The following is a 26,130-nucleotide window of genomic DNA, read 5'->3' as shown; positions in this document are numbered from 1 at the left end:
ATCAGTTTTTTTTAAATTAGTGGTCATATTCTCTTTATTTAATTATAACAATATATTTATTTAAGCACCATGATTACAAACATGTTTGCAGTTGAGTTTCAGTTATAAAAAATAACACTCCCCTTCACCAGTGCAACCTTCCCACCACTAATGTCCTCCAACTCCCTCTACTCCACCCCTGTCTGTATTTGAGACAGGCATTCTGTTTCTCTCATTCACTATCATTGTCATGATAGTTATCAGTGTAGTTATTTCTCTAACTGCACTCATCAATCTTTGTGGTAAACTTCATATTGTAGGCCGGTCCTTCCAGCCCTCATCTCTATTGTCTCTGGGCATTATTATGAGAATGTCTTTTATTTTTCTTAAAACCCATAGATAAGTGAGACTATTCTGTGTCTATCTGACTTATTTCTGACTTATTTCACATAGCTTAATAGTTTTTAAATCAAGTTTTAAGTTTCACTCTGGAGTGCTAATCTGGCTAGGACAAAGCAGTCATACCTATAATGGCTTTCCAGTTGCCCCTTCTGGGAAAATGGAAACTCCCAAAGCAAATACAGGCAAACAAATGTTGAGAGAGGAATTGCTGTCCTTTTATCTCCATTCTTTCTGTGCAACCAACCTCTCTTCCAACAACAAAGGCTTTGCAGAGGAGCTGCTCCCACATCTCTGTGTTTAGGATTAGTGATTTTCATAGCTGTTTATAGTTCATCTTCATGCATATAACATTCCTGCTTCAATCCTGCCACCCTGTGTCCCCACCTGTCCATTGCTTACCCCCGATTTCTGTTTTACTCTCCTAACCTGACTTCCTGAACTCTTCAGTTTCTTTTAGTTTGGATCTGATCAACTGCTTTCACTTAGCGGCTTCCCTGAGGATGAGGAAAATGCTAACTAACTAGTCTTTTGTCCCCAGAGGAACTTCAAGTTCAAAGTGTTTTTTGACCTCCCCAGATTTATCCTTGCAGGGACCATCACTTTCAACCACACTTTGGTCTTCTTAGCCTGTGAGTTCCAGACTTCCAGGAAATGTTACTGACCAGAAATATGTTTGTCCCATGCTCACAAAACTACTGTTAGATTTGCCTATGACCTGCTACCAGTAAGAATTTTAAGGGGACATAGTATCTGCCTTCTGAGATTGCCTTTGGGAAGTAAGAAAGATGTGGACAATTCTGCAGCTCTGCTCGGGGGAAAGGGATTTCCTCTGGACTGATTTGACCAAGGTGATGGGAAATCTCAAAAGATCCCACCAACTCTTTCTTTAGGATCCTAGACAACTGTCATCTACAATGTCATTCCAGGTATACTTTATTTTATTATTTATTTTTATTTTGCGGGGAGAGCCACACCCGGCAATGCTTAAGGGTTACTCCTGGCTATGCGCTCAGAAATTGCTCCTGGCTTAGGGGACCATATGGGATGCTGGGTTGGCCAAGTGCTGTTGTGCTATTGTTCTGGTCCCCCAGGTGTACTTTAAACAGAGATCATGAAAGAAGAACCTTGGCATTCTTATGTGTGTGTGTGTGTGTGTGTGTGTGTGTGTGTGCATGTGTGTGTCTGTGTGAAAGACAGAGAGAGTCAGTGAGAGGGAGGGAGGGAGGGAGAAACAGTGAGAGACACAATGAAAGAGAGAGGGAGAAACAGTGTAAGACACGGTGAGAGAGAGGGAAAAACAGTGAGAGAGACAAAGAGGGAGAAAGAGAGAGAAAGAGAGAAAGAAAGAGAGGGATGGGAAGAGAGCACTTAGTTTGGAGCCTTATCTATTGACTGAATCTTCTTGGTTCTGTTATTAGAAGTGATCCCTGGTTGTGCTCAGGGGACCATAAGTAGTACAGGGAATTGAACAGGGCTCAGCTGCATGGAAGGCAAGTGACATAGAACCTCTATTCTTTTTGTGGTGCCAGACTTAGATAACACAAAGTCCACGTTGGCTTAAAAAAATGTGATTTAACAAAAATGCAGCAAATCCCATCTTACATAGTCTTCATTATCCTTGTAAAAGACAACTATGCTAATACCTTCCCTTTGATGCTGATAACCTATAATGGTCTGATATGGATATTTTAAAATTCTACTATTAGGTACCTATGTGTCCTGTGACCATTTATTTATTGATGGAGTTCCATATTTGATTTCCTCCAAGACTTTGCTCATGTCTGTTATGCATCTACTTGGGGTCCTTGGTCCATGTACTCTGGGCTTTTATTTCCTCTGAATTTTCCTTGAGAATCTACAGTGAAGGGGACACAGACCCATTATTCTTTCTTAATCTTGTCCAAGTCAGAAGTCCCTTCTCTGGGTATCTATTGTGTGTCCCTCACTCGAGGTCCTTATGTGCTTATGACCATGTAAAAATTGCAACATGCCTATTCCATATGTATGCACACATAATGTGACAGGATGTAAATAATACATACCATAACTTCAGAAAAAAAGATGGTTAATATTTAAAAGGCTAAACTCTAAATAATACATATTGAGGAGAAAAAACAATGTGAATATTTTATAGGCTGAAGGTCATTTGTTAGCCATGGAAAACGCTCTGTTTCAAGAAAAGGCAGCCTCATTTTCCTCCCAGAACAAGGCCATTTTATTTGGTCAAATTTGGGAAAAATGTATCATACAGCAATGTGAGTGTTGAATAATCCAGATTTGGAGCTTGTGATTGGCTGCCTCTCAAGAATGCTCTTTTCTGAGGCACCAATTCTTCTACTTCTGGGGTTAACCTCACATCAGAATTTCAGTTGTATATTCTCTTTTGTTGATCAAACCAAGGAGGTCTGTGGACATGCTTCTCCTAACTTCTCTCACTTGTCAACACCTACAGAGAGTCTACATGGAGTATTTAAAGTTCTCAAGGCTCAAAGGAAATGCTAATCTTTCTACTGTGTTCTTCCCACCAATGTGTGTGTGTGTGTGTGTGTGTGTGTGTGTGTGTGTGTGTGTGTGTGTGTGTGTATTGGGGGGGTTACCTGAAGTATTCAGTGACTATTCGTGGTTCTGTATTTGGAACCCAGATCAGTCACATGCAAGGTCTGGGTTTCTCTACAACCCTCATCGAAATATTCTTGAAGAACTGAGGATCAAGGATAATACCAGCTAACATAAAAGGAGATGGAAAGTACATGATGTGTTTCAGCTACTTGCTTAATTCTGTTGACCCCCTGATCTCATGACCATTCATTCTCTTTTAGAACTTTTTATAGGTTTCCATTTTCCTTCAATTTGTACAACTCTCATGGCTAAGATGATCCCTGACTAGAGTGTCACATTACAATAGGTACTGCAACACATGGAGAAATCACTTACAACTCTTCTTTCAGTCTGGAAACTTCTAATTAAGCCTTGGGGATGACAGCAGAGTCCCAGAAGAAGTGGTTTGATCAATGAGTCTGAGTCCTATAGCGGCCACAAAACACACTTAGCAAACTACAGATGTTCACGTCACCATCCTAAAACCAGCCTCACTCTCTGGCCTTCCTCAGAATGCCAGGGGACTCAACAGTAAGTGCAGGTCTGTTACCGAATGACACATGTTCCCTTCTGTGATCTGGTAGTTTCCACTTCACTTCCTAAAGACAAGTGCACCTGTGTTTTTTAGAAACAAATCTTAGGCCTGGGAAAACAAGAATTGTAGGAAGTGACAAAATCTTAGACGATTCAAAAAGAACCAGTTTCGCTTGCTAAGTTTCCTGAGGGAGTGGATAAAAATATAGAATCTGCACGGTCCCTTCTGGCACATTTTTAGTTTCTTAGCCAGATGCTGAAACAGTACTAAAAGTTTGACCCTGAAAAAAAGAGACAGGGTTGTTTTCTGGCCAAATGCAGGTCCTCAAACTGGAATGAGCGTGAGAAACATCAGGAATAGCTTCCTAAGTTCTTCAGGACAGAATTTTTTTTTTTTTTTTGCAGCAGATTTTAAGAAAATGAAAACAAATGGTGAAACTTGTATGTTTAAACCCCATGTTCTTACTCTCTGTTGTTTCAGCTTTTAGGCAAGGAAGTACAGAAAGCATCCTGCCTGCCTTTGAGAGATCATGCAGTCCAACTAAAACCGAATTTAAACAAAAAAAAAGCAATACATAGAAAGGCATTGTGTCTCTGAAAATGTAGATAAAATTAAACATTACTTTGCACAGTATGTGTGTCCTTACTTCTCAAGACAAAATGTAATTACTGTCAAGGAGGAGTTTTTTAAGTTTTTATTAAGAATGAGAAACTCAGCAGAGTTTCAAACCTTCTAGAACATTCTTGATAGCCACCACCTAGATATTTGGAATTCCAGATATCACTACCTCGGAGAATGTCACTAATCTCACTTCTCTCTCTGATCAGCTCTGAAGGTTTTTATATATAAAGCTTAATCACACAGCAGAAGTATCTTTTTCTGCCATTGTATGGAAACTGAGTCCCCAATATTTCCCGTATCTGGTTTTTGTTCCTTTCCAAATCTAGAGTAGTTTTAATTGCCCAGTATGAATTTTGTTTTTGTCTTCCCATTGTGTGGTACTTCCTCCTTTTATCTATCTAACCTTGTGCCTATCTAGTCTTTGTATTCTTATTCTCTGCTTCAGACATTTTGTTCATTTGTTTTATTTTTGCTTTTTCGGCCACACACATTGACACTCAGGGCTTACTCCTGGTTATGTGCTCAGAAATCACTTTTGGCTAGGGGGACCATATGGGAACCAGCTGGATCAGCTGCATGCAAGGCAAATGACCTACCTCTGTGCTATCCCTTCGGCCCCATGTTTAGGTATTTTTATCCTTGGTTTCTAAAATGGGTCTTTATCATTTCTCAGGTAATATTTAGTTGTCAAAGGTGGACATCCCCAAGGATAATTCCCTGGCCTAGACCCTTGTTTCCTAGACTATTTCTACTTAAGGACCATGTCTCTAAAGCAGTGCTTCTCAATTATTTTCTGTCATGCTCCCCTAGGAAGAAAAAAACATTTTTCGTGCCCCCCTGCGAAACTATAGTATCTTCATTAAAAAAAACTTTAACCTGCAAAACAAAAATATATAAAATAATTTGAGCTGATTTTTTTAATCAGAGGTGATGTCTGGATTCATGGCTACAATGAGCATGTTTTGCAGTGCATAGCTTTCCGAAGCAGAGTTTGAAGCAGGACACAGCGACTCTCAGCTCCAGAGACATACAGAGACATAAACACGGGGCTTAGCTTATTATGACAGTGTTTGCTGAGGTCAAACGTGCCCCCCTTTATGGAGCCTCATGCCCCTCCCCGGAGGTGTGTCCCACTATTTGAGAAGCACTGCTTTAAAGGGTGGGACTTGTTGAGAAAAATTTATCAAAGGTAAAAGGTTTCTGAACAAACAACAACCTAAAATTAACTCAAAACTAAGTATCTCTGAACTCTGGCAGTGCTCATTCAATGGGAATAGCTTGGGTGAATGGAATTGTGAGGACAACATTTAAGAAACACTGCTCAGGGAACAACTAGGGCCAAGTGTGATTCTGAAGAGAGAGGTCTCTATGCTGGCTGTGGGTCCTCAATACATTCTCATGAGAAAGAATGTGGGGTTTCTAACAGTGATAGAAGGCACAGGGGAGCACTTTCATTATTGAAATACTAACTTCTGCTCCCTCCTAGACTATTACCATGGATTAAAAAAAAACAACTTTGGAAGCCCTTTGTGAGTTGAAAGCAGCCCCCCCCATTTCCTTGTCCTTTTCACTTTCCCAGGAGAGCTCCCAGGATCTTGGTTGTGGGATGAGGTGAATTCTTTGTGTAGGATTGACTTTAGCGTGAATTCAGGAAACTGCCAGAAATAGTTCCTATGTTTAAAAGTTCACTTTGGCCGATGTGAGAAACATGATGTTCTGAACATACAAACTTGTTAAAAAAAAAAACTCTGATTCTTTTCCAAGTCTAACTTTGATGTGAAACCCCTTTATCAGATCTGAGGAAACTTGAGAAAATCCAGAGTCTCTCTCTCTCTACTTGTGATTGACATAATGCAGAAATTCCATTAAGCTCCTCATCACCAAGTTGCTCTTAAAATATTGAAATTCCATCTAGGGGAAATAAAACCCAGCATATCACAATTTTAAGAAAAGGGGGATGAGGCTTAGCAAATGGTTGTCAGTTTTGGAGGACAGGGCAGGAGGGTGGAAGTACTTGGTGCTCAGTTCTTATTTTTGGCTCTGTGTTTGGGGGGGATTCCTCTTGGAGGTACTCAGGTGACTATAGGTAATGCTTGAAATTGAACCAGGGTCTGCTGCCATGAAGCAAGCACCCCAAGGCCTGCATTATCTTTTTTTTTTTTTAATTTTTTTCTGGTCACACCCAGCAGCACTCAGGAATTCCTCCTGGCTCTACGCTCAGAAATCGCTCCTGACAGGCTCAGGGGACCATATGGGATGCCGGGATTCGAACCATCGTTCTTCTGCATGCAAGGCAAACGCCTTACCTCCAAGCTATCTCTCTGGCCCCTGCATTATCTTTCCTATGCAAAGCACTACTACATGTTGGGGGTTTTGGCATCTTTAATACCTTAGAATTCATTATCAGATTCCAAAGGTTTGAGGTTCTATGTGTCCACACCAAAACTGAGAAACTGATATGTGTCTGGCCTATCTATCCATTTCTCTCTCTACTTCTCTCACTTTCTGAAGCTAGTGCAGATATCTAGAACTCACTAGGGAAGGAGAAATATTCCTTATTGACCTGAGATGGAAGTAAGTGAGCCGCTCCTCCTTAGCAAGGGATCACAAATATGATTTTACCAACAGCAAGTGTACCCACACAGATATACACACATTGAGAAAGTAATTTGGAAGTAGCACAGAAAAGTGCTCAGTGAGTAGGAGGTAGGAGTCCAATTCATTTAGATTCTAAAGCCACTTCGGGTGAAGTTGAGTTGCTTTTTGTCTTTTGCAGAATATGCCACAAAAATCATGCAATTCTCTACCGAGATCATAGAATTGAATTTAGAATTAACCATGTCTGTCCTATGAAAGACTGAGCCTAATGAACACTATTTTGGCCTTTCATCCTATAGATATCTATATGCTAGAAAACAATATCCCACTGATAACTTGATATTGGTTCAAGTTTCACTTCCAGTGATTTTGACCTAAGGAAGATAATAATAGAAGCTGAACACATCTATGCAGCCACAGATCACAGGCACCAAGGAGCTCCATGAACTCCAATGCAAAGCCATACAAAGAAGAGAATGACCTAGAAGAACGTTGTTGCTGTGGGTACCACCTGGGGTATCCCTCCCTTTGGGAAGCCTTCTGAGAGCGGAAACACTCAGTTCTCCCCACCGTTCATGCACAGAGAGTTTCCATGGTCTCAAGATTTCCTTAGTGACCATGACCATTTTTCTCTTCCCAGGTGACATGCAAAGTCAACATACAGTCCAAGGGAAAAGCACCTTTTTTTTTTTAAACAAGTCTCCCTATTTTATGGAGAAATGGTTCCTTAGGATTTGGCTCCAGTTTAATTTCTAGTAATTCAGGCCTCGGGGAGTAGGTAGAACAACAGAATGTGTTTGTCTAATAAACTTACTCAAGAACATAAGGTGCAAATGCAATGAACTCTTAATTCAACATGCAGACAATACATTGGTAAAAAATCTTTAGAGGATAATTGTTTCCTAGGATCTTAATTCAGTGTCTACACTAAGATTCTTCTCTTGGCAGGTTATACTCTGTCTATAGTTATTTCATACAATTACATACACACAAATGTACACTTGAGTGCATATGTGCTCTCTTATTTAGTATCTATAAAGTTCAGAAACACAGTGATGGATACAAGTCAGCAAGGATGAATACAAGGTGGGATGCATAGGATGAATGTGACAGCCAGGCCTTCAGAGAATTAAAAAAAACCCTGTGGGGAAAACATGTATAAGAAAAGCACAACAGGGCCCGGAGAGATAGCACAGCGGCATTTGCCTTGCAATCAGCCGATCCAGGACCTAAGGTGGTTGGTTCGAATCCCCGTGTCCCATATGGTCCCCCGTTCCTGCTAGGAGCTATTTCTGAGCAGACAGACAGGAGTAACCCCTGAGCACCACCGGATGTGGCCCAAAAACAAACAAACAAACAAAAAAACAAAAACAAAAAAAAAAAAAAGCACAACAAAGTATAAAAAAAGTGAAGTATAAAATAAGCCTGACAAATGGTACAGTTAATGAAGCATTGAAAACTACAATTAGCGAGAATGTATGAGGGAAATGTAGAGCCTGTTTAGGGTACAGGCGGGGGTTGGGTGGGGAGGAGGGAGATTTGGGACTTGGGTGATGGGAATGTTGCACTGGTGATGGGTGGTGTTCCTTTTATGACTGAAACCCAAACACAATCATGTATGTAATCAAGGTGTTTAAATAAAAAAAAAAATTAAAAAAAAAAAAAAAAAGAAAACTACAATTAGCATTTTACTACTGAAGGTGAGATGCAGTCTAGGGAGATATTGAAAAATAGGTGGATGCTGAGTGGAACTGAAAGGATGAACATCACTGCAGAGAGATGTGGGAAGACATCTTTTGGGCAGTATCAGTCCGAGTGGCAAAAATTCATGGACATGACACTTCTTTAATATAAGAAAGAAGTGAAAACACACAACGAGCGAAACTTGCTTCACTTTGTCTCTTTGGCAAAGTTACATAAATTCCCTACTAATTTGTTTCAAAGTGACCTTGCTATCTATTTTAAGACTTGGAAAGCTTGGTGGTATGTATTGAAAGAATTTTCATTAATAAGTCACTATGATTTTTCAATGCTATTCATAAGAGTTTTGGGCATACAATGTTCCAACTCCAAACCCACCCCCAGTGTCTGCATCCTTCCACCCATGTCCCCAGACTCCTGTTACCCCCTAAATTCTCCTCAGGGATATTGACTCATAAATATATGGCTGATGCAATCAGAGCTGGAAGTTCTTAATGAGGAGAAATAACTCCATGGAGACAGATGGCATAGGGCGATAACATGAACTCTTTTGGAAATCAAGTTTGCACCCCTGTGAGGTAAATTACCTTCCCTAGGAACCATCTGGTCACCTTAAAGATCCAATTTACCCCATGCGGCCCCCAGGAGGGGCGCCATTTGCTCCTTTCCTGATTAGACTCCAGAGATAAGATAGGACTCAGAGTCACCTTCACATCTGAAGCTTTCAGTTACCTAAATGGATTCTCTGAGTCTCCTGGGAATAACACAGATATCAGAGAATAGCCCATGCCACTACGTCCCCTTTAAGCAGAAGAGTAACATGGCAGAATGGCCATTCTGGGTTAGAACAGGATGGGTTTCTAGCAGCCACAGCCGGTGGAAGCTTAATGCAAGCCACAAATGTAAACTTATTTTATTATACTGTAATTTGGATCATATCATCAGTGCTCAGGAGCCACCCTTGGCAGTCCTCAAGGTACCACATGGTGTTAGAGTGTGAACTCAAGGCCAAGTATATGCTAGATATGTATTCTGTTATGGGAGTTGTATTCCAGATCCAAAATGTTGAATTATCTAATAGTCACATTGAAGTGTAAAGTGATGTCAATCTTAGTTATGTATATTTAGGAAGCAAAAATAGTTTTAAAGAGATTTAGTTAGAGAAATGTGAGAGGAGAGAGGAAGAAAGAGAAGAGATATAGAAGCAGAGAGAGAGAAAGATGTTCAAGAAAAAACAAGGGCTTCTCAAAAGAATAAAATGATTTGTTTAACTCAGAGGCTGAAGAGAAAATTCAGCAGGTGGAGCCCTTGTCTTGCATGCAGCCAACCTGGGTTCGATTTTGGCATCCCTGAGCTCTGTCAGGAGTAATTTTGGAATGTGAGACCAGGGAGTTACCGCTGTGTACCACAAGTTATGGCCCCAAAACAAAACAACAAAAGATTTTTTTCACTCAACAGAACCCAAATTTTTTTTAACAATATATAATATAAATATAAATATAAAAAATCATTATTAAGGCATTGGATATGGCTTTAGGTTACTGTTGACAAAATGTATTGTGTCTTTTAAGTGTACAACGTATCTTCTGCCTATTTTGAGGCAGACTTTCTTTTTTCATAGTATTTGTCCACATCCTGGCTTTTCTCTGGCTCTGTGCTCAGGGACAGGCATCCTGGAGATGCTTGAGAAACGTATGGGGTGTCAGGGTTGGAACCCAGTTTTCAGTGTGCAAGACAAGCACCTTCCCAGTTGTACTATCACTCTACTCAAGTGTAAACATTTTTCAGTTCTGTGTCTAGACCTTCCCATTGCTCAGTGACCTCAGTGGCTGCCATATTGGAAGGATGGCCTATGTCTTAAATCTTGATGGTGTGGTTTTGGTTATAACATATCACAGTGCTTTGGACAGTGCCACTCAAGTTCTCATAACCCTATGCTCTTGGCAGCTAACTTTATTGCGAACCCAGAGATAAGGGCCCCCTGAGTCACCAAAAATAGATGCCAAGGCTATGAGAGAAATTAAATTGTTTGCATAAATTTAAAACAAGAAGTTGGCTTAACTTTCAGGAGTTAGGTTTGTCCTTCCAAATTCAATGGTGAACTGTATCACAGCCATAGAGCTTATTTTCATTTTTGTCCTAGGTTGCTCATCTCTTGCCCTCCTCTGCTTCTTCTTTATCAACTACCCAAGTTGTAAAAGAAATGCATTGAAGTTTGGACACGGTTGATGTTTCCTTGGGATCTAGCCTATCTCAATGGAAATACACTGAACTGGGTGGCATCTGCCTCTTAATGTGGCCGAGATTTGAGTGTTTGTGGGAAGGTGCCTAGATGGCTTTTTTATTTTAATTTTTCTGTTTTTTGTTTGTTTGTCTTGTTTTTTAGCCATACTCAGGAGTTATTTCTGGCTCTGTGCTCAGGGAACACTTCTGGCAGTGATTGGGGGACCATATGGGGATCAAACCCTAGTTGGCTGAACACGAGGCAAACTCTCTACATGTTGTATCTCTCTGGCTCCCAGATTGATTTATTGGAACTAAAGTATAGTCATTCAGAAAACTGTACTACAGATCACCTATGAGCAGTAATGAATTTCTATGAATAGACTCATGTAACAAGCCACCAACCACACATGTGCCAGGTTTGAAAAAAAAATTGATGTACAGAAGGCAGGGCTCTTGCCCTTCAGAGGCTGACCAGGGTTGGATCCCTAACATCCCATATCATCTCCAAAGAACCTCAAGAAATCCTTCAGAGTTCAGAACATGGAGTAACTCTAGAGCATTGCCCTGTGTGGCCATACCCCACCCACCTCTCACTCCCCCACCAAAAACCAAAAACAAAACAAAACAAAACAAAAAGAAAGAAAGAAAAAAGAAATTGAATCTCATTTATTTTCAGAAGATTCCTTTTGCCTAAAAATGGATTGCATCAAACTGAGTCTATGCAAGGATTACCAGCAGGGAGTTTCATATTGATTTTGCTGTGATTTTGCGATTACAAAGTGCTTGTTGCCTGTGGGCATGTGCATATATTTTCAAGACAAAGGACTTTCAAAAAGTTGATAATGAAACCCAAACAAAGTTCAGGGCGGTCGCTTGTTGTTTGTTTGTTTGTTTGTTTGTTTGCTTTTTTCTCTTCCCATTAAAAGGTCCATCCACGCTCTGGGTATGGAGAGGACACATTCGATATGACCACCAGATGGCAGTGTTGTCCAATTTTTCGGACCCTTCTTGCCCTCTTAAGAGAATAAAATTGTAGATTGTTTCCCTGCATATAAAACTGACAACCCTGTTATTTTAAACTTGAAACTGACAGGCTGTTATTTTAATGAGGTCTGCCAGAGCCAAGGTTAACCAAAGCTTTATTTCCCTACAAAATGTTAAGGCCGTAGTTCTAAAAGGGGGCTGTGAAATTTGATGTTATTGATACTTTCCCCGACTGTACAGGTTTTAAGATATTTTTTTTGACAAGAAAAACTATACGACAAATACAGTCATATGTTTATATATATAGTCAAATTCTGCATTAAAGTTGGTTCAGATTTCTCCCAATAGATCCTTTTTTTAACTCAAAGTTACAGTTCCCAAAAAATTTTTTTAGAAAAGAAAATCTTTTTTTTGAAATTATTCATTTCTGCTATTATGAAGCAAAACAAGGTCTGTTTTAAGCACTTTGATTTCCTAGTGTAGTGATTCAAAGGAAAATGTAAATCTATTTAATTCTCATTAATATTCTAAAAATGAACTTGACAGTAGTATTTGATTATTTTTAATGTGAAAAACAGCATAGGTCCAGAACATTGAAACTTAGAAAGGATTTTCTTTTATAATCGGTTTTTCTAAAATATAATGGTTAGTGGCATTACAATTTACTCCTTTCAAATGATTTTTCTATGTTGCTCAAGAAAGTATTTAAAATCCCTTGTTAACTATGCCAGGACATGAACAGCTACCTTTGCTCAATTGATTTTGTCAACTTTTTTCAGGTTTCCTTTACCTGCTCCACAAAATAATCTTTAACATTTAACAAGTCTTTCTGGCTAGAACTATGAAGTCAACTCATGCAAATATTCCACTCAAATCTAGAACTAGAGATTTTAATTTTTAACATTGTTTGGAGGTGGGCTCACACATGGCAATACTCAAAGCTTACTCTTGGGTCTATGTTCAGCACTCACTCCTGGCTCTGTACTCAGGGATCACTTCTGTCAGGCTTCAAGGGACCAAATGTCATGCCAGGGATCAGATCTGGGTTGACAGTGTGCAAGGAAAGCACCCTCTACCCACTGTACTTTTCACTCCAGCCCATATAGATTTAACTTTTGAATGAGCAATGTTAGCTTTAGCCTTTGTCAATTGGCCAAAAATTAATTCATGAAAAGTCTGGGGGCAGGGGCAGTAGGAGAAACCTTGATGTTAGAAGTGGACTGAAGATGAACCCTAGTTGGTGATGATTCATTGGTTAGAAAGCACATTCCACATTTAACACACATCTACTACTATATATAAAGAATACTGGCTAGAAGACAAGAAGGATGAAACATAAGTGCAATAAAAAAAAAGGAAAGGAAAGGAAAGAAAGAAGAAGAAAGAAGAAAGAAAGAAGAAAGAAAGAAATAAGAAAGAAATAAAGAAAGAAGCAAGAAAGGAAGGAAGGAAGGAAGGAGGAAGATAAAAATAAAGGGGCTTCTTGGTACCAAAAAGGGAGGAAAGAAAAAAAGAAAGAGAGAGAGAAAGAAAGAAAAAGAAAGAAAAGACAGAGAAAGAAAAAGAATGAAAGAATTAAAGAAAAGAGGGAGAAAGAAAAAGGAAAAGAAAGAAAAGAAAAAGAAAGAAAAAAGAATGAAAGAAGAGAAAGAAAGAAGAAAGAAGAAAGAAAGAATGAAAGAAAGAAAGAGAGAAAGAAAGAGAAAGAGAGAAAGAAAGAAAAAGAGAGAGAAAGAAAGAAAGAAAGAAAGAAAGAAAGAAAGAAAGAAAGAAAGAAAGAAAGAAAGAAAGAAAGAAAGAAAGAAAGAAAGAAAGGAAGGAAGGAAGGAAGGAAGGAAGGAAGGAAGGAAGGAAGGAAAAGAGAAAAAGGAAAGAAAGAAAGAAAAAAAGAAAGAAAGAAAGAAAGAAAGAAAGAAAGGAAAGAAAGAAAGAAAGAAAGAAAGAAAGAAAGAAAGAAAGAAAGAAAGAAAGAAAGAAAGAAAGAAAGAAAGAAAGAAAGAAAGAAAGAAAGAAAGAAAGAAAGAAAGAAAGAAAGAAAGAAAGAAAGAAAGAAAGAAAGAAAGAAAGAAAGAAAGAAAGAAAGAAAGAAAGAAAGAAAGAAAGAAAGAAAGAAAGAAAGAAAGAAAGAAAGGTTTTCTTCCTACCTAAACCATGAAGAATTTCAACCTGGCTGCAGTTAAGCGTTCATTCATTCAAGCCTGAGCTCACCTCCAGTTGCCAGACAATGCATAAATCTGACACCAGGGTGCCTGCCTTGCTGGTTTTTAAGTCTGAAGTCTCATGGGACTTCAGAGCTTAGTCAAAATAGGAGATGAGACAGTTGTTGATTGAAATCATAATAATTTTAGCCAGAGCTACCAACCCTGAATGCATACACCATCCTGCCTTAAGATCCCCAGAGTGTCCGATTCACACTTCCCCAGCAATTCACACTGACAGTGAGAGGAAGTTGCTGGTACATTCCCTTCCAGAACTTCCCAACTCACCGGCCCCATAAATTGGCCTGGCCAGACAGTCTCTGCATCTTTTGCCACTCAAATTCTAAAAATTGGCCCCAGAGCCTCTTCCCCATGGTGACTGCAGATTCTTTTCTAGACCCCTCTCACTCTCTCCTCTTGATTGGCTCAGAATGTTTTATAGACAACTTCATCCTTCTCCATCATTAGCTAAAGAATTTATGCTGGAGATACAGTACCATGGTAGGTCACTAGCCTTCCAGGCAGCCAATTGATGATACCACAAACTTTGCCAGCAGTGACCCCTAATTGCAGGACTCCTAATTGTAAGCCCTGAGAATCACTGAGAGTGGCTCAAAAACTTAAAGAAAAGAAGCCACTCCAAACATCCTACTAACCCACCTGCCAGGATGATCAGAGGGAGCAAAATTTTTTCACCTAAGCAGCCCAGAGACATACAATTAAAAAAGAACTTCCTCAAGAATGCTGGAAGCATTTTTCTCTGGATGTTTCTACAGTGTCAGCCCAAATAGTGTTTTGTGCTTCTCTTTCTTTAATAAACTTGCTTTGCTCTCAGTAAACTGTCTCACTCTCCTGGTACACTTTTTTGGACCTCCCTCTTGTGACCACATGGACTCGCTTTTGAGTCCACTTTGAGTTTCCCTCCCTTCAGTGGAGACCACAGTAAACCATGCTAAACCACATCCCCGAACAATAAAGTAGCTGAGACTTATATAAATAAAGTTTTAGGAGTTAAGGCACTGGGTCTTAATCTTACAGTGTCAGTGGAGTAGGGGGCTTGGCTTTGAACTTGGACAGTTGGACTCCAGAATTGTAGTTTTGACTTAGTCCAGCCAGTTGGAGATTCTGGGTGCACTGGCATTCTAAAGGCACCCAAGAAGAACAGAGAAGGACAAATTGAGTGGGATAGTGGTAGTAAAAAGAGAAAAAAAAAAGGTGCTTTTGGGACATTGGTGATAGAGGGTTGCACTTTATCTGTATATCTTTTTTTCTTTATTTAAATACCTTGATTACAAATATGATTGTGATTAGGTTTCAGTCATGTAAAGGACACCTTCCTTCACCAGTGAAACATTCCCACCACCAATGTCCCAAATCTCCCTCCAACCCAACCCACCCCCCCACCTTTACTCTAGACAGGCTTTCCAGTTCCCTCATTCATTCACATGATTATGGCAGTTCTATGTGCAGTTATTTCTATAACTGCACTCACCACTCTTTGTGGTGAGCTTCATGAAGTGAGCTGGAAGTTCCAGCCCTCCTCTCATTGTCTCTGAGGATTGTTGCAAAAATGACTTTTATTTTTCTTAAAACCCTTAGATGAGTGAGACTATTCTGTGTCTCTCTTTCTCCCTTTGACTTATTTCACTCAGCATGATAGACTCCATGTACATCCATGTATAAGAAAATTTCATGACTTTGTCTCTCCTGATGGCTGCATAATATTCCATTGTGTATCTGTATATCTTGAACTACAACAAGGTCAGTAGCATGAGAGCCAAACTACAAGCACCAAATGTAAAAATGTGCCTGTCCCTGCTCCACAGTCTCATTCTATTTTCAAAAGAGATGTAAACCAAGCCCTGAAAATGATAAGTACACTGTCTGCACAGCTGAAGGCTGGCAATTTTGGGAAGAGAGATTGGGCCAAGTTTCCTCCTGTCAAAGTTATTTCTGCTGCACCTATCACCCACAATAGTGGCTTTGCCAATGGCCCACCTCCACCACTTAACCAGTGATCTCTTCAGGGACACCAAACTGACCAAAACTCCAGGTATCCCAGTATTCGGGTTGATATCACTAGGACATTTTTGGAATGCGTGTGGGCCTCCTGCCACCATATCCACCACCCCATTTTCTTGTACTTCTGGTAGCCTTGGTAGCTTATGTCCAGAAAAGCCACAGTTTCAGCCGTAGAGCCTAGAATTCCTTGATTCCAATTTTTTTTTTTTTGGACCACATCTGGAGGTGCTCAGGGTTCACTCCTGGCTCTGAGCTCAGAAATTATTCCTTGCAGACTCGAAATCATATGGGATGCTGGGGATTGAACCTGGGTCTGCTGTGTGCAAGGCGAATGCCCTATCCACTGCTCTATTACTCTGGCCCCCAACTCTTAGATTTTTAATACTGTTATCCCAGAAGAAATACAACAATTTAAATATCAACATGTAAATCTTAGTAAGCCTTCTGACAATAACCTCATTGTGTGCAGAGGGCATTCTTAGATTGTGTTTTTGTGTTCTGAGGGTATATTCCTAGGAGTGGTATAGCTGGATCATATGGGAGCTCAATTTCCAGCTCAATTTTGAGGAATCTCCATATTGTTTTCTATAAAGGCTGGACTAGACTGCAGTTCTATTTATAATAGCCAGAATCTGTAAATAACCCAGATGCCCAACAACAGACGAGTGGCTAAGGAAACTGTGGTACATATACAAATATACACAATAGAATACTATGCAGCTGTCAGAAAAAAATGAAGTCATGAAATTTTCCTATATATGGATGGACGTAGAAACTGCTGAGTGAAATGAGTCAGAGGGAGAGAGATAGACAGTCTCACTCATCTGTGATATTTAAGAAAAATAAAAGGGGGGTCCCTCCTGGATGGGGTCCCAAGCTTTCCCCGCCCTTCCCCCAGCTCTAGGGTGGGAAGGGTACAGGGTGTAGGGCGGGCAGATCCTGTCTTCCGGCTCTCTATCAATCCTCTCTTGAGCTGGAGGCTAGCTCTAGCCGGCATGGGGTTTGGGGAGACCCCATGTGGAAGGCCTCCCTAACTTGGGTGCGTTGGGAGCCTTGATAGGCCCCCAGCCTTCCCCTCTTCTGCCCCCAGCCTCCAGGCCTTCTGGGGTTCCAGCCCAGGAGGCCAGAAATGGTGGGTCCTAACTTGGGGTGTGCTCGGTTGCGCTAAGTTTGTCACTGGCAATTTCTGACCAGTCTACATATGGAAAACTGCTCGGGGTCTAGCACCCCCCCGTGCGCGCTGCATGTATTAAGAGTATTCCTTATCTTTATGTTATGTTTTGCGTATCCAGAATGTCCATTTTGTGTTCTTCCCTTTCCCACACCCCTACAAAGCCCATTTTTACTCCTTAACTCTCTCACTCCTCAAACATCACTAACCCACATTACTCTTTTTAACTTTAGTATTGTACAATCCTAATCACAGACCAAAGCCATGCATTGTGTGTAACAACCCTAAACTGTTTCAAAGACATAAAATGGATACGTATTTCTTTAGAATATTTTGTGTTTTTTCTCTGACAGCTATAAGTCTTACTAAATATTCTCTTATACAGTGACGATTCTAACCACTTTATATCTTCTCTTTATGAGCTGTTCAACAAGGAGTTTTGGTGAAAGAGTCCCCCAGTTTAATGCTTATGATTGAACCATGGGGATTGTTGGACTTGTTCTTATGGCCCCCATATGCACCAATAACGCCACGTGGCTTTGCTTCTTTTTTGCATAGGCACATTAAAATGGGAAAATACTATACATACAAATAAGATCCTATCTAATAGAGATTGGAACACAAATCTTGTAGTGCAAAGGAACCTTACACCCTGAACATTCACATAACGACCTGGCACAGGACTCAAAAGAAAGGGCATTTTCCATTCACCCCTGAACCAGGGAAGCCATCCACGAAACATCCAGGTTTGTCTATAACATCACCTGGAAGCAATCCTCTACCAGGGAAGACACTACCACTGCTCAGACATCGACCTGCTCAAAAGAGACTTCCCTTAACACTGAGAAGACTTAACAACAACAACGACCTGCTTACAGGACAGGGCTCCCTGCATTGCCCTTTAATGGTGAGGTGAAACGAGAGGATGCTCCACATCCTGACTTCAATGTAGGATATGCAGATTCCAGGATCTTTAATACAGAAACATGATACCAACAACAGAGACTGCGTGAAAAATAAAAGTGTGTTGGCACTACAGACAATGTCTTGGATTGGACGATCTAGCTTGCCTATAGCCTAGAGTTGGTCTTATGCCAGGAAACTTCAGGGGTAGGGTTTCTTTGTATTTAGGCCAAGGTTATTCCTTTCCATGTCCCTCATATTTTGGTGGGCCTATGCAAACAACAATTGCTACTCTAACATCGTTTTTACTGTGCTCCTTTGACTCTAATCCTTAAAAAAAAACCCACTTAAAATTTGAGGTTAACTTAAGCTAATATGCATGTACATGGAAATGTAAAAAATACTATTCCTCTAATGTTTAAGGAGTTACGTAAGTTTTATGGCTTTAGATTGCCTTGTGTGCTGTTAAGAAATATTATAATGTGTTACAATCTGGGGACTTGAGGGACAAAGTAATTGTACATGGATTCTGTTTTATTTATCTTAATGTTCTTTGGCTGAAAGTTCAAAGTTAAGATATCAGCAAGGGGACTTCCTCTGAGAATTATGTTATGGGTGATTGTCCTTCCACTGTAACTTTACCTTGTTGTCATTCTTTGCATCTTTGTTCTCATAATTAAAAATAAAAAAAATTAAAAAATAAAAGATAGTATGGTAATAATACCCAGAGACAATAGAGATAAGGTTTACAAAGACCAGCCCATGATATGAAGCTCACCACAAAGAGCAGTGAAAGAAATAACTACACCAACAACTATCATGATAATGGTAGGGAGTGAGAGAAATAGAATGCCTGTCTCATTGACCTCCAACATGGTTCAAATGCTAATGGCTGTCCCCTCAAATTCTCAATATCCACCATGGTTAGAGTAGTTCCCTCTTCCAACAAATCTAAGATTATTGTTTATTCTCAGTCCAGTGCCTTCGATTCCCCTTCGAAACCTGAAGATAGGGCCGGAGAAATACAAAGTAGTAGGGCGTTTGCCTTGCATGAGGCCCACCAGGGAAGAATTTGGGTTAGATTCCCGGCATCCCATATGGTTCTCCAGCCTGCCGGAGGTGATTTCCGAGTGCAGACCCAGGAGTGACCCCTGAGCACCACTGGGTGTGGCCCAACAATCAATCAATCAATAAAATTTATTAAAACAAATTAAAAGCCTGAAGACAAGAAACATCAAATGCTGTTTGCTAGGTCAGTGCTGCAGCTTTGCACAACAAGAATTTTTATTGTTTTGGAATGCATCCTCCTGCCTGTCTGTCTGTCTGTCTGTCTGTCTGTCTGTCTGTCTGTCTGTCTGTCTTAATATCAGTAGGAATAATGATTGTAGGGTGGCATGAAGAACATCCTGGGGCATAGTTCCAAAACAGGGAGGTCTTTGCTTCTTTTCCTGCTTAACATGGAGAACATTCAGGAGATTTTTTTTTTTAATTCATAAAACAGCAGGGACCAGCTCATTCCCCAGATTTCCATGACAAAGGGAGAATTCCTCCCCGTAGGACTACCTGCATAGGTAGGCAATCCAGCCCCAGAGATTTAATGATCTGTGTCTAACAAATGCATTAGAAATTCTCTCCTGGAGACCATTTCTCTTATGAAACTCAAAGTAGTAAAGAAAACAAAATCTTCACCATCCTGTCTTGTGAGCCCACGGGGATTTTTTTCTTGTGATTTCACAGTAGGGAAGGAGATAAGGTGGAGGAGCCAGATGGTGAAGCTGACCCAACTTGAATCTCAAGCACCTGGAGGAAGCCCCTTTATTGCAGAAACATGTAAAACCAGCACTGAAAGCACACTGGGAGGATGCAGAGAAAATGCCCAGGGTTGGATGGTCATAGATTTCACAGCTAAGCAGTGACCCCATAGGGGCACTGGAGTCATCCAGGAATAACTCCTGAAACACTTGGCCAGGAGTGACTCCCGAGTACTGCCAAATGTGGCCCCCAAAGGAAAAACAATCCATCCTTAAAGAAGAGTGCTGAGTGTCAACCACGATGTTGACCTGTGTCAGTCTCTGCTAGGCTGCTTTTTGGCTTCTTCTTTGAAGAATAGGGAGCCCCATATTTTTATCTTTCAAACTGCAGAGCACTGATAGAGTGAAAGTCTACTTACATGCTGTAAGGAAAGCCACTTGAACCACTTTGCTTGCCCTTCTTGACTCCATACATGACAGATGTACCAACTGGATTTCTGCTTATATTTTTCTCATGAGAAGCTACTTCTGAAGTGCTGATGCCCAGAGATGTACAAAATGTAAAATCCCACCTGCCTCATTCTCTCCCTTCTTTTTTACTACAATACAAAGAGTATGAAGTAAAAGGAATAAGTAGTTGTCCTTGTCTTCCATCTTCAGATTATTTATTGTGTGGACAACTGTCTCTTCTTTATGTCTAAGTGGCCACCCAGAAAAAGTAAGGCTAATTTTAGGGGAAGGGAGACACTCAGCTGTACACACAACTTACTCAGGAGAACACATGGAGCGCTGGAAATAGTAAGCATGCAAGGTAAGCACCATACCAGCTTTCCTAGCTCTCTGGCCCCAGGCTTGCCTGCCTGCCTCCCTCCCTCTTTTTCTTCCACCCTTCCTCCTTAAAATTGTCCATTTTAGTAGACTTCTCTTCTATGAGACCCTTTTCTTCTTATGTACCCCTGCGAGCTTAAATCTTGTCCAAGGTACTTCCACAAAGTCCCTTCCTAACTGGGTGTGGAGGTGTAACCTCTTAACCTCTCTGCCTCATCTACTAAAACAGAAATCATGTAGAGAAAGAAATGAGGCAAGTGTCTGAGTTTCCTTATTAATTTACGTATTCATCGATCAACACTATTATACATACAAGTTATGGACAACAATCCCTCAGTTCATGCACTTTAAGTAGAGGATTTTGTATTTTATGAACAGATAAAACTAGTAACCAGAAATTAATAAAGAAATGTTCCAGTTGATGCTACAGAGTAAAATAAATAAATGAAACAATAGGCTTAGATGTATGTGTGGAGATGTTTGCTAATGTTACAAGGTTATACATGAATGACTTCAACAAGAGTGGTAGTTAGGATCATAAAATGGTAAAATGTATACCCCATGTAGGAACACATCTAACATCATTGACACAAATGTCTACATTTTCTTTTGTTGTTGTTTTTTATTTTTTATTTTGGCCCAAACCCAGAAGTGCTCAGGAATTACTCCCACAGACATGGAGGACAATATGGTATGCCGGGGATCAAACCCATGTTGGCCATGTGCGAAGCAAATGCCCTACTAGCTGTAACATGACTCTGGCCCTCTACATTTTCTTATGAGATACTACCATGTCCCTGAAAATTGGGATCTCTCTTGGACTGTCTTTTTTTTTTTTTTGGTCACTTTGGAAAATATACATGTATTTCTCCTTTACAACAAAGCAATAGTGCATATATAACATAAATAGAAAGAAAGATAGTTGGATTTGAGGGTAAAAGATGAGATTATGGGATATGAGACACAGTATAGAACCAATGCTCTACAAAATAGCTCTGTCAACAGGGCACATGGGCAAAGGGTTCCAGAGAAGCAGGTTGTATTTTACAACATGAATCAATACATTTGAATGTGAAATCTTTTGATTTTTAAAATTTAGTCTTCAGGTCTTCACGTCGTCCCTTTCCACTGCCATGGACAAGTCGTTATCATCATCATCATCATCACTAACAACACCTTCATTCATCATCCTCAACATTCCATCACCAACAAGACAACTTATCATCATTCTCACTGTCACTGCCACTAGGTCAGTAGGTAAAGTAGAACAGATCTGCAGTGTTGAATGTACCATGAAGGACAATAGTGTGGTGTAAAATATATCCCAATATTGTGAGATCACCCCGCACACTGTATCTCCAATCCCAGACAGATGGGTCTGAAGCAGGTAGGGTAGCCATGAAGAATTAATAAACCAAGCCAGTTAGGAAAGAGTCATGGGGTCAGTCTGCACCTCATGGTATCTCTCTGAGTGTGCCAAGCTAAAATCTGACGTTTTCTTTATTAAATCAATACCCATTCACCAGGAGGGGGAAGGCCAAGTCATCCAGGTGGGCTTTTACATATTAAAGGAGAGATTTAAGAGGAAAATGGTTTTTGATTGATAGCTGGGTATCATCTTACAGTGTGGGATTTTCACAGCATAGTCTGAAGGCAGCCACTCCACTAAAATCTTCATGAAAATCTCACTCTATTTCCAGTTGTCTTTTTCCCTTGTGCTTATTTTCTGACTTACTCTAAGCACTTGTCAGAGCTTACTGACCACCAGACACTGTTCTAGGAATAGGGTCACATTGATGATCCACCTTCTAGAACTGTTAGTTCGATAATTTAATGACTATTTATATTGCATACAGAGCTGGAGAGTTTCAGGGGGGTAGAAGGAACCCTTGAGAATGAGATTTATTTTGGTGATTTTGTCACCCAAATGATCATTTTATTTTATCAATATCTGCTGCACTTGGTATATGGATTGTTTCACTTGGAGAAACTGTGTCTCTATAAAGCATATTGATACCCCTGGTAAACAACAATAATTTTTTACAGTCTTGTGTCTTTTGGACGGCCAGCTGAGTGTTGAACACATGGCACCTGCTGACTGCTAGATTATGGCAAGGAACTGATAATTAAAAAAATATCTTCTATGAGGACGGATGTAGATCTATCAAGCTGGCTCATTTCTAGGACAGCAAAAATTTGAGCAGAAGATCATCTTGGGGAAAGAACTGGCTTTTGACAATGTCATTCTTCAAAAATTGACTCAAATGCCAAACATCTGAGAGAGCCAAGGTTCTTAGTTCTAATATTATAGGAGACTGTTCTATTGTACATGTGGTAAGGGGTATACTTTCACCTGCTCTCTGTGCACATTCCTGATGGACCACAGTGTTGGATCATCAACAAGGAGTGTGTCTAATCCATGTCACTCAGCTTGGCTCTAGGAGGTCACAAACTAGATCCAAACTAGATCCATGATGTGAATTATGTGGTAGTCTGAGCACTTTCTGGGAGAGGCAGGAAGCTGACACCTTGCTTTCAGCTCTCTCCCCACCACTCTAGTTCAATTCCTGAAGCAACAATGGCTGCCTTAAGGCTTGAGCTGCCTAATTTAGTAAATACCAGTGAAGTTCTGTGGAGCATTTAATTATTTCTGTCATGTGAGGGGCTAAATTCTCAGTCTTTAAAGTATCCCAGCATTTTAATTTTCCATGATTACCATGGCAGCTCAAAGGAGGTGAGCGTGAGTTTATGAAACCTGCAATGGTGATATTCCACACTCCTTCCACCCTCTGCTTCTCCCACCCTTTTCTCCAGGAAAGTGTTAATTAATGGAAAGGCCTACTTACAGTGAACAGACTTTCTCTTGACCTAGATTAAGGTTGTTTTATTTTATTTTTCTCTTCCCAATCCTCAGATGAGATGCATCATCTCATTTTCATGAGGGGCTGGAGAAGAGAGAGGTGGAAGCCATATATGTTACATTAAGCAGTCATGTGTTCAATGTGAAATTCCCCCAATTAGATTTGGGATTCAAAGAGAAAAAGGTTTTTTTTCAGAAACACACACAATTTGGAGCTTAGTCCATGCTCAGGGAATCCATAAAGAATGTCTCACATTGTGGTGGAAGCTGACAAGTAAGATAACTCATTTCCCTTTTCCTTCCTAATAGCTTGTATCCAGGACTTTATGGTTCCTTATTACTGAGAAAGAAGGGACTGTCTCTTCCATCCACAACTCTAGAGATCTCTCTCATGGTCAGCTGCATCTACCACCAACCTTCCTCAGTAGATTTTCTTTTATTTGGTTTAGTCACTGTGAAATTACAAAGCTATTCCTGATTGAGTTTCAGGCACACAGGTTTCAATACTTATCCCTTCACCACTGTCCACTTCCCTTCACCAATGCTCTAAAGAATTCCATTGGCCCTGATTTCATCCCTGGCACCACCTATGGCTCCCTGGGCACTTCTAGGGTTATTGCTGTGTAAAGAGATAGAATTAGATTCTGAACACTGCCAGACCTGTCCACCTCCCAATGCAACATAAAAGATACAGCCAAACTATTGTCATTTTTCAGAGCTCTGGGCACTTGGTCATCTAGGTTCTGCACAAATTCATCTTGGACTCTGGTAGCCACTTGGGGCATCTCACATTTCTATATTAAGATGATGCCACGGTAGCCTGACCACAGGTTAATTATCTCACCTTGGGTCAATAAAGAGATGATTCAAAATAAGTAAGATCTTGAAAATAAATGGATGATACAGCTTGGTTGGGTGACTGGAGAATGGTATAATATAAGCCTTGATATATAGGGGAAAGTAGCATGAGCCATACATGAGAAATAGTGTGGAACTCACGGCAAGTAATAGTGGAGCAAGGTCACCATCTTTAGGTCAAAGGTCAAAGGGGAAGGAGAGCTGTGAAATTGGAAGAATCCACTAGTTTCCACCACTCATCCATGGAGGAGGTCCTAGGATTAAAGTTGACGGTTTGCTTTCTTCCACAATTATAAATGATGTCTGTTAGCCAAAAGGAAGTGAAGCCTGAAGACAAGGAAGGACTCTGCACTGACTTGACATCACAAGTCCTATGGTTTAGTTGAATCACCATGAGTTAGTTTCAAAATTGTTCATAATTGAGTTTCAGTCATATAATGTCCAACACCCATCCCTCAACTACTACTAATATCCCGTTTCTCTCCCATCCTCCCTCATGCCTTCCTCTATGACAGACATTTTTCTTCATATACATGTGTGCTATTCCTTTTTTTTCTCTTTTAGTCACCGTAGTTTGCAGTATTGTTACTGAAGGGGTAACATGTATAGCAATTTATCTACTTTCAGCACCCCAGTTCTTGTCCAGAGTGATCATTTCCCATTATCATTGTCAAAGTGGTCCCTTCTCTACTCCAAATGTACTCCTTCATCCTTTGTGGCAAATTTCTTTCTATACATCATTCCCTCTGGCCCTTATATCCATTATCTTTGGTTATTATTACCAAACTATCTTTTTTTATATCTCACAAATAAGTGCAATCATTCCATGTCTATCCTCATATCCTCATTCTTCTACTCATTTCACTCAGCATAATACTAGCCATATCCAACAATGTATAAGCAAATTGCATGACTTTATTTTCCATAGTAGCTGTGTAGTATTCCATTGTATAGATGTATCATAGTTTCCTTCTTGGGCACTTGGGTTGTTTCTAGATTTTGGCTATTGTGTATAATGCTGCAAGTGCAGATGCCTTTTCTACATTGTGTTTCTGGATCTCAGAGCTTTTCCTGACACTATGTCCAAAGGTCAAATCAAGATGAATTAAAGATCATGGTATCAGAGCTAAAAACATAAGGTATATAGAGAAAAACAGGCAGAAATCAACATGACAGTGAAGCTAAAGGTAACTTCAAGGATAAAGCACCATTGACCAAGTAAGTAGAAGTAGAGATAAAACAAATGAGACTAAATTAAATTAAGGCGCTTTTGTGCTAGGAAATGGGGATCAGGATACAAAAACTTGCCATAGAATGCAAGAAACTATTAACCCAATACCCATCAGATAGGGGGTTAATATCTTAGATATATAAGGAATTGGTAGAGCTTAACAAAAGAAAAACATCCATTCCATCAATAAATGGGAAGAAGATATCAACAGAAATGTCTTCAAAGACAGAATACAAATGGCCAAAAGGCAAATAAAAATGCTCCAAATAACTCATCATCAGAGTATGCAAATCAAAACCACAATGAGATATCAATTCACACCACAAAAACTGGCAATATCACAAAGAACAAGAATAATCAGTGCTGCCTGAATGTGGGGAGAAAAAGACTCTTTATTCACTGCTGGTGGGAATGTCAACTGGTCCAAAATTTTATGGAAACCATATGAATATTCATAAACAAACAAACAAAACAAAACAAAAATAGCCTAAAAATTGTGCTTCCATATAACCCAGTAATACTGCACCAGATCCTGTCATTGCTAGCTCCACAACCATACAGGCCTCTTACACTAGCTAACTCCAGTTTAATGAGCTTTGGGAAGTCCTGATAGCTGAAAACCTGCAGCATTTTGTGTTTCCTTTGAGTTATAGAGATGTGTTCA

The 26,130-nt window shown here is 40.1% G+C and overlaps 1 protein-coding gene across 1 annotated transcript in view; it reads right to left on the bottom strand.

Moving 5' to 3' along the window:
* The window catches only part of GPC6 (glypican 6), a 1,177,499-nt gene that overhangs the window by 24,593 nt on the left and 1,126,776 nt on the right, over positions 1-26,130 (bottom strand). The window contains exon 8 of the mRNA XM_049778514.1: positions 21,632-21,790. Coding sequence (XP_049634471.1) covers positions 21,632-21,790 — 159 coding nt within the window. The remainder of the gene's footprint in view (positions 1-21,631; positions 21,791-26,130) is intronic.

Source organism: Suncus etruscus, chromosome 8 (assembly GCF_024139225.1).
Source record: "Suncus etruscus isolate mSunEtr1 chromosome 8, mSunEtr1.pri.cur, whole genome shotgun sequence".
NCBI classification, from domain to species: domain Eukaryota; kingdom Metazoa; phylum Chordata; class Mammalia; order Eulipotyphla; family Soricidae; genus Suncus; species Suncus etruscus.
The sequence above is the reverse complement of the archived record's forward strand: the minus strand, read 5'-3'. Positions and strand labels throughout refer to the sequence as shown.